This window comes from Aythya marila (genome assembly GCF_965140915.1).
Source record: "Aythya marila genome assembly, chromosome: 7".
In the NCBI taxonomy this organism is placed as follows: domain Eukaryota; kingdom Metazoa; phylum Chordata; class Aves; order Anseriformes; family Anatidae; genus Aythya; species Aythya marila.
In genome coordinates, this window is record NC_139048.1 from 16,095,262 (window position 1) to 16,111,304 (window position 16,043).

At 35.3% G+C, this 16,043-nt stretch overlaps 1 protein-coding gene across 8 annotated transcripts in view; it reads right to left on the minus strand.

Moving 5' to 3' along the window:
- Window positions 1-16,043, minus strand: part of CPEB3 (cytoplasmic polyadenylation element binding protein 3) — an 88,537-nt gene that overhangs the window by 42,674 nt on the left and 29,820 nt on the right. For all 8 annotated transcript variants that reach the window (XM_082765157.1, XM_082765158.1, XM_082765161.1 and 5 more), the window contains one exon: window positions 3,776-3,832. In XM_082765157.1, the coding sequence (XP_082621283.1) occupies window positions 3,776-3,832 (57 nt within the window). The remainder of the gene's footprint in view (window positions 1-3,775; window positions 3,833-16,043) is intronic.

Below are 16,043 nucleotides of genomic sequence, written 5' to 3' on the forward strand. Positions count from 1 at the left end.
GTTTTCTATCACGTCATAAGAATTTCCCCCCATAATCCTTATCCATCTTAATAAAACAAAGACAATATATACAAACACCTGAAATATGCCCTCAAACCTTATCTTAACCTATTTTTAAAATTATCTTATTTAGAACAAACAGAACTAAACAACATTAACAAAAAGACAGTCAGATGGAGAGCAAACAGTACCAGACCTCACAGCTGATACATTTTCAGAAGAGACAAGAATGAACATTGGTAGCAGATGGAACATTTGAAGCCCAACAGCAGTGCAAAGTCACTGTACATAGGAGCCTTCGGAAAAACAAAATTCCAGCATTTCACAAACGTGGGTTGTCTTTTTGGGGGAAGGGATCGGTTGGTTCTATTTGTTTCCTTTTTAAACTACCTTCAGTCTAAACTAATTTTAAAATAGTAGTTTGGGATCCCAGCAATACTATTCAGTGCTTCATTCAAAAAAACTCACACTCTTTCATTTATTCCCCATCTCCCTTTTTCACCCCCTATACTTCCCTACCCCTGAAGCTTGTTGTTGGCGTTCTGGAGTGCACAAGAAGCACTGACAATAGCTCAGCACCTAGGAGGCAGGTAGGTGAACAATGGTGTTGCATTAGTCCTCGTGTCGCTGACCCGGAGGGGAGCACATATTAACACCATTGAGTTCATTTTGGCCAACCAGATTAATTTTTTTCAATTTTTACTTATTACTGTAAATATAATTTTTAATTAGTATTGCAAACACCTACTAAAAGTACCAAGATCAACAGGTGATTTTTCTAGCATGAATTTAAACAAATAAAATCGTAATTCCATTTATGCTACATTTCCCCTAGAAATTACAGTATCAATTTTATTTAATAAGGTGCTGTAAATGAAAGTATATAAAAATTCTTCTACCGACTGCTTACATCAATATTAATGATTATCGAAGTTTTAAAAAAGTGTTTTTAATCAAGTAGTGATAACTATTTCAATTAGACAGTATAATTGTTTTAAAGGGTTGAAACTAGTCAAACATTAGTAAACAAAAAAACTCCTTGCCTAAGTAATAGTAAAGGATAAAGTAATGTAATAATATTTGCAAAAGCAATAAAAATAAAAATAATAAAATATAATAAAAATAAAAAATAAATATTTGTAATCACCTAATTATTTGAGACCTACTATATAGAAAAGCAGTGACTTTTCCTCTTTGTACAAGATTTCCAAATCTAAACATTTGCATATTCCTTTTGCCTAAACACTCTTCAAAATTATGCTCATGCAGCTCCAAATATTGGAACAGCACATTCCTCAATAAAAGCCAAATTTTCATTGAGAATGTCAAGCACCTCTGCACTATAAATCTATTTATATACATGCGCAACTGTGTGTGCATTTATAAGCAACCTTTTCTATCTCACTAATCTTATTATTTCAGAACTCAATGCTTTAAGATGATGATATATAGTTTCGCGCAGCAATGACCAAACTGGTGGTAGTATACTCTGCACAAAGTCCTGACAACTAATGGCTTGAGATTTTAAGGTTCTTTGAACAGCAAGTTGCACCTTCCCTCAAGCCAAATAGCCCCTTCAACAATTACAGACACTTTCTCAAGACAGTTAGGAAAGCCCTGAGTTTCACAAGGCTATAGTCAATAAATAAGAATACCAGCTGCACTACAGTTGGAAGTGCTGCTATAAGGGATGGAAAGGAGCTAAAGAGACAATCTCCCCTCAAAACTACTTATGTGTTAAAGGGAGAGGGGAAAAGTTTTGTACTGCTGTTGGCATGAACCTATATTGTATATATAATCTTTCAGATTTTATGATTATTTAAATCCAGACCACATCCATTACAGCAGAGGAAAGAGTATTTCTTCTTGGGCTAACTTTTCTTAACTTATTTCCCCATAGCAAAGATAATGGATCACATGGATCACAGTTCTAAATGTCTGTTTTAGCAGCATCCAAAAGAATATTAAAATCTAAAGCAGAAGGTAATTTGTGAAGATTATTCACTTCAAAACTTGCTTTTATTCTCAATTTTTCAAAGATTTATGACCAAAAAGTAAGAGTTTTCACAGAACTATTAATCTAGCTTCTATTCTCTTAGTAATGGCCAAAAACAGCATGGAGTTTTTGTTTGTTTGTTTGTTTGTTTGTTTGTTTTTGTTTTTTTTTTTTTTGTATGAGATTTTCTATTTCTATTCCTGTTTCTCAAAGATGTCTAATCTACAGGAAATACTGAATTCCATAGCAAATGTCTTTTTTTTTTTTTTAATAACCTAAAATTCAATCATAGTCTCTCATCCCATTTTCACAATTATATTACTATTGCCATCAGCAGTGGAAGCACCCATATTACAACGAACACATTGAGACAACAATTCATGTCAAACAACAGCAAACAGTAATGTGTAGAATTTTCACGCACGAATACCCACATGACCAGCTTTCCCTTTCAGTAATGTCTTAATTATATGAAGCATTTCTCCCAGTTAATTACCCGATTTCCTATAAGATAGGCCCATAACAAAACATGGTATATATCCTAACTATGACTACAGAAACTCTGCAAAATATCACCTCAACATTAGATGCCTAAAAACTAAAAGAACACAGTGGTCTTACGGGTTTCAAAAGTGACATTGGAAGCCACAAGCTTAAAACTTTTGCACCTTGTCTGTTCCATTTATTTTTTTGTTTTGTTTTCTTCTTCACATATAAAAATACTTCAAGTTCTGCTTGGTACTACAACAAAAATATCTAATTTTACAAATAAAAATCTGCAGCTTCCAACAATACACAGTATGACTTATAGAGCCAGTGCAAAACCAAAAAAAAAAAAATAAAAAAAAGTAGAGAAGCTAGTAAATTAATCCTAACACCTCTGACTAATACAATATTCCAAGCAAAAACAAATTTCCAAGAAGTTAAATGACTCTTTCAGCACATACATATGTTTATTGCAGATAAAAAAGCCTGGAAATATTTGCTGGAAATTTCCATTAGCACCTATCTTGCATTCAGATTACAGATATGCAGCTACAACAATTTCTTTGGAAAAAAATACTGTCGTTAATGAAAAGCAATTACTCTAAATATTTTTGTAGAACTAGATATAGAAAAGTATTGACTTGCATAGTTTGGTTCTGTGTGCTGGTGATGCCTAAAACCTCCCCACATACAACCCCAGTACACAATACAGCTGTCTGCAGAGCTTCCAGATACATTTGGGAAAGCTTTTTTGATGCATGTTTTTAGGACTCAACAAAACCAATCATCATTCAGTGAAGTTCAGTCCCCCACTTTTTCTCTTCATTTAGATGGCTAAACATTCTTTCCAATCCTGTCTATGTGTTTTAGAGAAACCAACAAAGTAAACTATCAGTCAATGTAATTGTATGCAAAAATGGTAACAACTCATCCCAACAAAAAGAAATACGCCTGGAGAGGCATCAGAAATTAGAGTTACAGATTTAACACACACGCACACACACACACAAAGAAAAGAAAAGAAGGAACAACAAATATTGTTTTGCAATATTATATATATAGCAGGCATTATGAAGCTTCCAGTGGAGCACAGAGCTATTGTAAAGCAAATACAAAGAATCAACAATTCTACCAAGAAAATCAGAGATAACTGATTCACAAGTCATTTTAAGATACTGTACAAACTTCTATGCAAATATTAGCACACATTTATGTCTAACTGTACAGCTATGTACACAGTTAATGTAAGAAAACATTCAGCATGACATTAGTTATTATATATTAACTACTTACTATTAAGAGCCATAATATTATCTGTTCCTGGATGATGGAAGTTTATTCCCATACGCCCTGCAATGCAAATAAAAGCTATTTTTAATGTTTTATTTCAAAACTGAATGAATTTTGCTAATATTAAAAATTGCTGAAGGAGATGTACAGTCAGGGTAGCCAAAACTCCCATCTACCAAAGACAACCTGCCAAGAACAAACGTTTAAGATATGTAACACTGTACCTTTAACGTTACATACATAAAATACTGAAAATTGCAAAACAATGAAATAAATATTTCTTTAGTACATCCCTTTGGCTTTGTACTAGGAAAGTATTATATTCACCCTTTCAAAATAAGGCCTCAATGTTCAGCACTTCACTTGCTGCAGTTATGTCATTTATAGTGCTTCAAAGGCTTCAAATGAATACAGCATTATAAAAACACCACTAACTAGGTAAACATAAATCACCATTTTTCATACTGTGACACCAGAAGCCCTTGAGTTAACAGATCACTAGAGACTGGGAGCACTTACTCTGCTTTTGTATTCTTCTCTAAGAATCTGCCATCACTTACTATTTGAGATAAGTCACTGTGCTGAAGGGAGCTTTGTTCTAGTGGAGTACAGATGCTTTCCCGTACTTTGAAAAATATTTATTCTTGGCCCATAAGATGGGATCATCATATACAGCAGGTTCATCATGAAATTCAAATGAACTCTGCTGCTGTCAGATTCCCAGAAACTAGAAAGTACCAACTTTAAGAGTTGAAAGGTGCTGAAGAAGATTTTCAATAACTTCAGGAATTGAGGGGTGGGAAATAAAAATAAAAATAATAAAAAAAAAAAAAAATCACACTGTACTTTGCTTTAGAGAAGACTGCTCTTACTGAGAAAGAATAGATTGAGCCAAGTAAGTGAACCAGCTTGACTACCATTCAGATTAGTTTTAGTTTCTTAGATACTACTTAATCAAGCTGAAGTGTTAAAAACATACTGAAGAAGCCAAAGAAACTTTGTAACAGGGCTTACTTCATTAATCCCCCTCCCACACACACATGCAATTTGAAAAATGTAAATGATTTAGTCATTGTTTGGAAAATGATAAAAAAAGATTATTATAGCCATGTAAACATTTATTTCAATTTTAGGCTTAAGTTACTTACAAGTGTTGTAACCTATTTCACATGCTCCCTGTATCTTTAGATCTGTGGTGAAGTTTAGGAGCTAAGTAGAGGGCTCACATTTATGCACTATGTTGGCATTCAGATATAGGAGCTTAAGACCCACTCACTACACTAAAGCAGCAATACAAACCAGTAAGTTCCTTCAGTGTAAATCCTCTTCCCTACTACTACAAAACCAAATTTAACAAATACACTTGGAAAAAACAGAGCTAAGGCCAATCTTCTCCAACATTTTTAGCTCCTATCAGTAAGTTAAAGCCTTCTATTTCAAGTCACAGAGACTGCTGTGCTGTAATTAATACTCTTTCTGAACAGATGTAACAGTTTCAGCACACTTCTGAAACGAGAGTCAAAAGCAGCTTAAGAAAAGCAAATAGATTTTCTTTACATTGTGATTTTCTCATTCTTTTAGAAAAAATGTGCCCCCATCCAGTAAGAGTAGTGACGGAAATAGCACCTGTAGAACAGAGGGGGGCAAGAAGAAAGGCAAACAAAATTTCCATTTTACTTTCCAGCTCCCCCAGCAAAGCTTCTTAAAGAGATCTTCATTAACTACTTCAGATTTCCTCATTACAGACCTAATCTCCTATAGTTCACGATATATTTTCATCACATTAATCTGTCAATGCAGAAACATTACGGTTGTATTATTTCTGTTAGGATAAGCTTGTGCTAAAATATTTCAGAAATCTTGCCAGACTCACAGTAATTCCCTTTGCTTAACTGCTTATTTTGTGAGCATAAGGTTACAGGCATTTTTTATTATTAGGACAAAAGGTGTACATAATGTACCCTTGTAAATTAATACCTGTAATGGAATAAAGCGGACTGCTACGAAAAAAAAAAAAAAAAGAGTAACATTTGAATGCATAATGCTCGGATGGGTTCTCCCTCTTCCTTTGCTAAAGCTGAAATTGTGCAGTTTGACCGGCTTCAGAAATAGAACCGTATCTGTGACATCTGGGCTGGGTTTTTTCTTCCCTCCAGGCAGTCACTGGACCAGGTGCTGCTTGCATGACATTTTGTCACCTGCCCTTGGCCTGCTATTTTTAAACTGTTCTTGTCAGCTATCTTTTAAGAGGAGCAGAAAATACAGAGCAGCACAGGCAGAAGGACATGGTCGCGTACTGAGCTAAGCAGTAGTGGGTATAATTCTGTGCATCTTCAGAGGACCCCTACTGCGATTCTATGGAGACAGATTAACGGGACACTGGCAAAGCACACTTATATCAAAAGCATTCAAAATGGACTGGTAATGCACCATAAATAAAACAGTCACTCAAATTATATAGCCTCTCAATATTAGCTACATCTTCTGAATATCTTACTGTTTGAAACAAATTCTATTGAAGAAAAAAAAAAAAAGCCATGTGCAGATTACAAAACTGCATAATTATTTAAGGAACAAGAATGAACCACAAAAGGTGCAATAAAACTGTGAAATGCAATTAGGAACACGCAGTCCCAAGGAAGTATTTGGGTTAAACACATAAATGACTATCAGAAAACAATCCTCGTTAGGGAAATCACAAGTATGCTACCTGGACTTTTACAAAGCCCACAAGCACACATTTCCAAATACAGTTTTAATATGAACTCTCTAGATAAAATTTCCACTCTTCAAGAATCTGAAGCATAGAAGGCAGAATGCAGAGAGGTTACAGCGCAGAAGTTACATACTCCAGCAGTTCACTGAAGTCATAAATAGGAACCCTTTCTGTAACAACATCCCCAGTACTTGTACTCAGCATACATCTGCCGTTTTCAGTTTGCCTGTCTTGGTTTCATAGCTATCTACTGAATATATCTTCAATTACATACTTTTATAACACACACTTTCTAGGACTGTAACAATAATCACACAAGTCCTTTTCTTTCCTATATAAAAATAATAATAATAATAAAAAGAATCCAGTTCTATACCTCTTTCTTTTTAAACATTTCAGAGCATAAACAAGGTTTTAACCATTCTTGTATAGCCCAGGCTAGTCTTTTGTGTGTCTTCTTATGTCAATAAATTCCTTAAATTCTCTCTCCTAACAGCATTTGGAGAGACTTCTCTGGCTGGACTTCCTAAGTTCTCTGCTGCATGTCCAATATGCTTATTATGGCAGAGAGCCCGATTCCTTCTTGGAGCACATCAAACATATGCATCTTCTCTTCTGTATTACACTGGAAATAAGAGCATGCTATCTTTGCTAAATGAAATTAATTCAAGTTAAATAGTTAAATTCAGTATCTTATTTTCTTAATGCATTAGTTTTCAAAGGCATTTCAGAGCCCTGTCTATACTTCTGGTCAATTTATAATTATCACTTCAGTCAGGTGGAAATGCTTTCACTGAAGATGAATTTAATTCTTAATAAGTTAATGTTTAAGCCGGTGAGTACGTTTCTTGCCTCCCAATTCATCCAAATAATTTCTTTTTAAATGCTCCTAATTAGTGTCATTGCAGAAGATCCAAAGTCATATTTTGTCTGCCTTTGTCTACTCAGACCTAAGTACTTGAGCTAGGAGTTTCAGAATCCTTAGTTCATTTGTTCCTCCTCCACTCTTCTCTATGCAGCATCTTGGTATTCACTTGCGTAGGGGTTCAAATAGTGCTGTGTCACCAGAACAATCTAAATCTAATTTATCTAATCCTAAAATACTCCCATTCTTTGTAGAAAAATATAATGATTTTGAAACAATTCAGAAAACTTTCTAGCAATTGAGGAAGTATACCTTTCACCAACACATAATCCAATTTTGTAGAGTTGTCTAGATAAGTTTGAGTTAACAGTTTTAAGAAAGAATGTTGTTCCAGATATAATAAACATAAATATCAGGCATGGTTTTACTACTCTTACAGGATTTTTGGCAGCATCCAGTGCCACATTTGCCTATAACAGTTCCCTTACTATCAACTCTAAAACCCATTACTTCTAGCAGACATTCTTATGAGCACAATCTGTTCACAACTACATGTAAAACTGATCTTTGATTTCATCATTGTGCATATGCGCCTGTGTTACTATTATTTTCCTGTGGCTGAAACAAACACCAGTGATTAACCAGTTCCAGATCTGCAAGTAACATTTTTGCTTTAGGAGATTTCTGAATTATATTCACTTTTTCTTCTTAAGTACATTATGTTTTTTGTTTGTTTGTTTTGATTTGTGAAACCCTAATCAGATTCTTGATATGAACATTCACCCAGTGAAAGATTTTTAAGATTACAGTTAACTATTTTCATCATTTTTATATTAGAGTCGACATTCCAAGAAGTTATGTTTACAGCTGGTTATATATCAAATAAGACTTGTTGCACTGTTACACCTCCTGGCTTTCACTAAGATTGACCACCTACACCAATTCAGTAGCTGGCATTTGGCATGAGATCTGCTACGAAATAGCCAAGGCAGCCTGGTTTTAACAGATCCTGAACTCACTGGGAAGGAGAGCTTCCTCTCAGTTCTTAAGATTGTTGTTGATATGAGTCACAGGTTTTGACTAAAGACTCCAGTCAAACTCCAAGGTCAAATGAAGCTGTCAACAGGACTAGGTCTACTCTAGTTCCTTAATAATAATACCTCCTTGATGATTCTTATCTCTTCTATCATATGATTTTGAAGCTGGTACCAACAAAAGGCATTCCATACTGCAATGATTATTTGGATGGACAGGTAGCAAGTCAGACAGAGCAAAGTTCGGACACAGATGTGCAAAAATCAAACCAAGACCAATACTACCTCAAACATCTGAAACAACAGTAGACCCCTGAATGCATATGGGCACAAATAATTTACAGCAAGCACATGCACCCCTGGCTCAACATGGCCAAAAAGTGTGAAACGTGTGCATGCATGTAGGAGTTTAAAACATTTTTATCTGAATAAACCTTAGGCCATTCTCTCTTTCCACCCTACCCCCAGTACAGACACCTGACACTGATACTATACTAACACAACAAATGTGCCCAAACCAATTTTAAAAGCAACAACTGTGTAAGCAAAGGTCTGTACAGAGAATTATAAAAATAAAAGATAACTCCATGAAGAACTTTCAGGGTTTCATCTGTTTGGTTGGTTGTGTTGTTTGTTTTTTAAAGGCTATCTATAATTTGTTCACACCTATAATTTAGGCACCTATTTGGGAACCAGATATCTTTTGCACATTAACATACTCAGCAGAACAAAATACTACTGTTTGCCAGAACAAAAAAACAGAGATCTATTACTGTGTTCTCACAGTATATATTATTACTGTGCAAATAGTTAGCGTGGCAATGGGAACAGAAGTGTGCAATTAGCAGCTATGAATATCAGTAACAAAGCCTGCTGATACTAACTTCTTCCTACCACTGACTACACGAGTATATGCCATCGGCAGAGAAAGCAACCTATAAAATAAAACACCATACACATTACAATGAAATGCATTCTTCTAAAGCCAACTGGATTGCTCCAATAAAACACAAAGGTCTCACATTTCAGTGGTGCAAACATTTTTAGCCTGAAAACAGTTATATTTTCAAAATATTACTATCTTAAAAGCAAGACCTAATGAACAAAAAAGGAAATCTGGCTTTACCTATGAGTAGCAGACAAGGATGTGTACACAAATATACCCATTCTACATGCAGCTCTAGAACTGTATGTAAAAATTGGTATTCTCACTGGGCAGGCCAGTGGGGAATAAAATCAACCCCTAAAAAAGGAGATTTTTCCATCACCAGCCAGTACGAAAATATATAAAACCTTCAAAAGAGCAGAGAAGTGAGGAGAAAAAACAAACAAACAAACAAAAAACAGTAAGGAAAACAGCAAGGACAGTTCTCAATAGTACAATATAAAAATGGAAATAAAGAGAAGGAAAAGAAAAAAAAGCAACATGCATCTGTATCCCCAGTTCCATTAAGAAAACAATGGGAAGAAAGGAAGAAAAAGCCCCAGTCCTGCTGAAAACAGGTAAGACAAGGACATGCTGGATGCCAGCAACAAATTAAGAAGCACAGTCATACTACAGAATCACTGCATTAAGCACTTCTTAAATTTAAGAAATATGAGGTCTTCAATGGTCATATTCTGTCCTGAAACAAACATTAAAGAGGATTTTCTTGAATAAGGAGTGATTAAAATCCAAAGGAAACACAGTATGTTTCCTTTAAAAGGATTAGCTCGGGTGGCCTAATTTTGCACATAAATAGATGTGCAAACATCTGTCTGCTCACTCTGATTTTCATGTTCATTTACCAAAAGGCGTCTGATGAGCATCAGGATTTTAAGAAAAGCTGTTACAATGCACTTTTTCTAACAAAAGTGTTGCAAAAAGCTCTGACTGGGTGGCATGCCCATTTCTAGGGCTGAGATGATTGCATTTGTTCTATTTGCATGACCTTTGTGTTCAGCTGCTGATTGCAAACAAATGTGATCGTTCACCTTCACTTTTCTCAGGTCATGTGGCAAACTTACTGCTTTACTTACAAAAAGCTTATGAACAATTAGAGCAGAACAAAATCCAGTGGCATGCACTAAAATTAACTGAAGATCAAGATGGAAAGCAAAGTTCCATTCTATAAGTATTACCATATTCTCTAACTCATATAATCTTCAAACACTTTGGCAAACTTCATAAACAAGTTAGCCAAGTTAAACATAAACATGAAATCTTAAATTTGACTTAGTTTTCACATGACCTGATGCAGTCTTTACAATAACTAATGTATAGTAACCCCAATATCTTCAGTTTTCTATTGTGCAAACGTATGGGTAGCATTCAAATTAACTATTGAAAATCAAGATGAAATGTCCTACCACAGATGCTGTTTCTACCTCTGAACTTTAAATTTGCAGTTAAAATCTCAAACAATCTCAGAAAAACAAATGCTAACATAACCAAGCATGTTCATTCTACTGAAATAGCATCACATAATTAGCACATATTTTGTCATGTATCCTTCTGCAGTTTGGTATCTAGTAAAAGTAGTTCTAATATAGCCTACTCCGGAAGTTCTGCTTGTACATGTTGTCTCCAAATATACTTGAACATATACCACACTGACACTATAAAAAACTCAGAATTCTTGCTTACTTGGGGATTTGCACATTACAACGTTTGTTTTCAATCTTACTTGGAATAAAAACCAAAAATTACAGTTATCCACCATGACAGTAAGTTTAAAAAACATGTATTTCAGAGGGCTATAACTTTCTTCCTCAATTTCATATTTTGACTCAGTTTCATGACCTGTCAGTGGCACATGTGCATAGCATATGATCTAACACAGCTGAAATATTTTATTTAATTAAAAATAGAACAAAGGCAGCTGCTAGTTACTACTGATCAAAATATTTTTTATAGATCAGAATGCCTCAGTTTGTGTTGCAATGCAATAGTTTGACACAGATAAACACATTGCAACAGTGACATATTACACCATAGACATGAGAGACTTTGATGTAGGAAAGAGATGTTTTAGTTGGTAATAAGCAGCAGCTCCCCATAGTTATTCTGATAATTCAGTTTTGCCCTTACCATTGGTATGTAGGGCACACATACCAACAGGTTATGGAGTATTGCAAATATATCCTTCCCTTGCTAAACAAATCTCTCCTCCATGTTTCTGCGGTGTATAGTATATTTATTTTCTGAGCTGAAAATAAAAGGAGATGTGCAGTTCAGGAAAAGTATCTTAGAAAAACATTGCACACTTCTGCCAGGGAGGTTGGTTTATGATTGACACAAAACAACCAGATGCACTTGGCCACATACAGTAATTCATCTTTAACTACAAGAAACATATAGGCTTCTTTGCTGTCCCCACTCCCCCCATTTATTTTTTTCAGATGAGAAAAGGATTTTTTGTATTGATTGAAAGAGGGGAAAAGAAAATGTTGAAACTTATCTTGACAGCAAATAAAGCAGGTAAGGAAATCTGTCCAACTATCTTGGATGAGGAAAAAGAAAATGAGACTTCTTTTTAAAGAGTTTACAGCCTTCACACAGCTCCCAGACTACAAGGACAGGAGAGGAACATTGAGCAGGGTATTTCTATCTGGCAGAAAAAGCTGGGGCAGGGGGGAGAATCAGTTTCAGACAGAAAAACAGTAAGAGCTGACACTGAAAACCTGCCAAGACTAGGCTCAAGATAAATTGCAACATAGAAGGATAAGCTCCTAATTTATCTAAGTCCAGAATCCTCCAAGTTAGATATCAAATCTCTCTTACAGCATGAAACACCCAAAGAGAGCTAAGTGACCCTAGCTAGAGAGGACCAAGCAAGCCTGCCAAACAGGCTGAGTCCATACTGTGTCAATACAAGTAATTCAATATTGTCAGACTGAGGATCATTTCGTTTCTGCTGCACTAAAATCCTTCCGTATTTCTCTTGTTCCACACTTGAAACACCACCAAAAAATCCACTAAATCACATGCCCTCTTAAAGCCAAGTGGATCATGCTTTATATTTATTTTTTTTTTTTTTTTTAAAGTTATCTGCTTCAGTGACCTTGGAATAAACTTGATTTTTACAAGTCACTTTGTCTGATCATACATCAGATTCAGAGACAGCATGAAGCTTCAACTACCATAAACAAGACAGACTTCCTTTCACGCTCCTGAACTTTTCCCTTACCCACACTGAACAGAGCAGAGCATAAAGAACTGACCACAATGAGAAGAAAGCAGCACCATTACAGTTTGCTCCTTATGTCAGAATCTTTTAGTTAACCCTCCCATTCACACTCGAGTCAAGAGCCCTTGCTCAATAATAATTATTTTTTGTTTTAAGGACCTGTTAAAATGTGAGGGGCTGCATATGACAAGAGGGGCTATGCATCAAGCAATGTTACAAGATTCAGATAAATCACAACCAATATTTCACTAATGAACAAATGATATACAGAGTGCTTCTAAAAATAGGTATTTACTAAAGACTTTTTTGCCAGTGGCAAGCTGAAATAATCCTGAAATATCTGCACTGGTTTTGTAACTTGCATTACAGATTCTAACACATGTACAGCTTTTGCTAGAGTATTGAAATCTTTGAGTTTTCAAAGTCAGAGTCTTGTGCTACTCATCTTTTTATCCCTTCCATTTAAACATTTTGAAAGTAAATATTAAAACTAATAAGGCCAACTGACTTGTAGACATTGTTAGCTACAATTGAGAAAACAAAGCTTGTTTACCTTGTTTTTTAAACTGGTGCGTATGTGTATGGTTGTTTTACTTTTGACCTACACAAGAAAATACTGCACAAAAACTAAGGACAGTCACAGATGCTAGAGGAAGGGAAGATTTAAAAGGGAAAAACACACCCAATTTACTATGAAAGTAAGAGGAGGTAAAGTGGAGTAGCAGCAGCTCAGGGTTGGTTAAGATAATAAGATTACAAAACTAAGAGTTTTCATTTAACACAAGCAGCATTCACAGAGGAACATCTATGAGAAACTGAAAAATCTGTCTGAAGCATACAAACAGTATACTTGGAAAGCTTACAGAAGAAAACTAGTGAACATGTGGTAGTGGCTGGAGAAACAAGCAAAACCAAGTAGAGTTGATTGCTTATTTTATCAAGGTGATTACAAACTGAAATGTGCTGATACTGTAAGGGGGAGAGAGAGGTGGGATAAATAAGAAACAAGTGAGTTTATAAGTCAAGGTGAAGTGAAATTAGAGGGACGGCAGCTGAAAAGCTGCATCTGTAGCATGGGAAAAGGAGAGTCGGAGGTACAGAAGTGTCAATCAGCTTTAACGAAGAAGGCACCAACAAAAAGGTGACAGAATGATTTGAGGAGTAGATCAAAGTTTTATGGATGAGAAGGATTCAGTTAAAATAGTACTGTAGATCTATTTAAGTCAGAGGAAAACAGCAATTCTAGGAGGGGAGAACAACCATGTCCTGGGACAGCCACTCCCATGAATATCGCCAATCACGCTGCCTACTCTGAAAACTGGAGTGGAGGAAAGGGCACGCCAGGTCAGGCAAGGCTGGAGGTTAGCAAAGTCAGCCCTGCACTTGGAAGTAGGAGGAAAAAAAGCAAGGGAGGAATTAACTACACCAATGGAAAAACAACAGCTGGGCAGAGATGGAGAGAGAGAAAACTAATAGTAAACAAGAATTCTCCAGAAGTTACTGGTCTGGTAGTTGGAAGCAAGCTAAGTAACAAAGCAGAAAGGCCAAAGCAGGGGAGAAGCACTGAGAAAATACAATAGTTAGAAAGAGCACATTCAGTGAGTGACAGAAACATTTGTAAAACTAGCAATCATACTGGCAAATGGAATAGATCAACTCCAACTTTACAGTTAATACCCAGCTCCTTGGTTTGGTGCTTTGAGCAGAAGAAAAACAGTTCCTACTGCTTTCAAATATCTCCTTAAACTAGTCTGTCTCCTACACAAATTGATAATGACCATAATATTTTCACCTCTGTGAGGTTGTTTTGAAAAATATATTTTGTTTGGAAAGCAAGGAGATATTAAATAAAGCCGATAATCTCACATTACCTCAGGCTTTGAGGTACCTACAAAACACCAGCATTACATGGTGTTATGGTGCTGCTGCACGTGCCATCTGCAACACTTAGAGGACTATCTCAGCTGAGTATTGAAAACCTCATGATAGAACGAGCCAAGGATACAACAGAATTAAGTATTTGTACCCATTATTACTTTATGGGCTAATATTATAATCTAAAAGCATTTTAAAAACCGTTATTAAGGGACATTAATAAAAGTATAAGCAAAATTGCTTGTGTGATTTTAAGGTCTATCTTCTAGATTAATACAATTTCTAATCCAATCTTCCTCATTTTTTCATTCTCAGGTTCATATGAAAATTCAATCTTTAAAAAAGTGAGTCTCAATTTGTGTATTTAACTATGTACCAAATTGAAAAACACCGTGGTTTAACTAGGATATAATCAAGTTAATAGGGCACAATGAACATCTAAATCTGCTTAGTAATAATTTGTTGTTGTGTTTTTGTCATTGTTGTTTGTTTTGCTTTTGCTTCTTTGTTTAAATGGACATAGAAAATACCATTCATATTCAATGTATATCCAGCAGAAATCTCAATTTTGTGGAGCTAGGCCTTTATAAGTTTCAGGTTAACATTTATGTTGTAGGACTACGATCAGAATAGAGATGCAACAGTGTTTCTTGCTATTTTAAACAGGTGGAAAACGGTTAAAGGCACAGAAGTACAGTACAGGAAATATCAGGATAATTTGGAAAGCCCAGGTTAAAAGAGCTGAGAGTACAGAACTGAGCTTGGAATGATTGTAAAATCTCTGTACCCAGAAAGATGATGAAAGAGGCACATGACCAAGAAGAAATATTTTTCCACAGATACTATTAAACAGGAAGGGAAACAAATGAGGTAACTGTCACATCAGAAAAGTACGTATACATGTAGTTGCATCTGAAGAGCCATACAAAACAATTTCTTCTCTATAGGTTCCAGTGTCCTGATTTCTTAGAGTTTGGGAATAATTTTTAGCTCAATGCTTCCCTTGCATTTGGCTTACTGTTAGCTTCAGTCTTCAAAGTAAAAAAATAAACATTAAAAAAAATAGCAGCTAGTTAGCAAGAATGTGTACCTATTTTGAAACTTAACCAAAGAAAGATTAAGACAGAGGACAGTGACAGTCGATTAAGATTAGTTATTCACTGAAAAGCTTCCACAACCTTTTACTACTCCATATCATTAGTATTAAAAATAGTTTAATCTCCAATGCTGCACCTGGTAGAACAAATACAGTTCAGTAGCATAAATAGCCCAACTTTCCTAGCACTTAACAACACCTAACAGTTGTTGGCTCCCATTGAAAACATGAAACCCAAATCAAGAAATACATTTAAAAACAAGCCTTAAACAACTGTAGAGAGTAAGTTTGATACTATGGCACTTTTAGAACCCTGTGTATTAGCTGATGATCCATAAACACTAGTAATATTAACTTTGAACAAGACTTTCAACATAACAATTGGACTCCAGTTGCACTGCATATTTTCTGAATTGAACAGTGCAAAAAGTTTCAGAATAACTAGTTTTTAGATAATACTATGTGCACATATACCAAAGTGTGTACATATTTCATCTTATCTTCCAGCGATAGAGG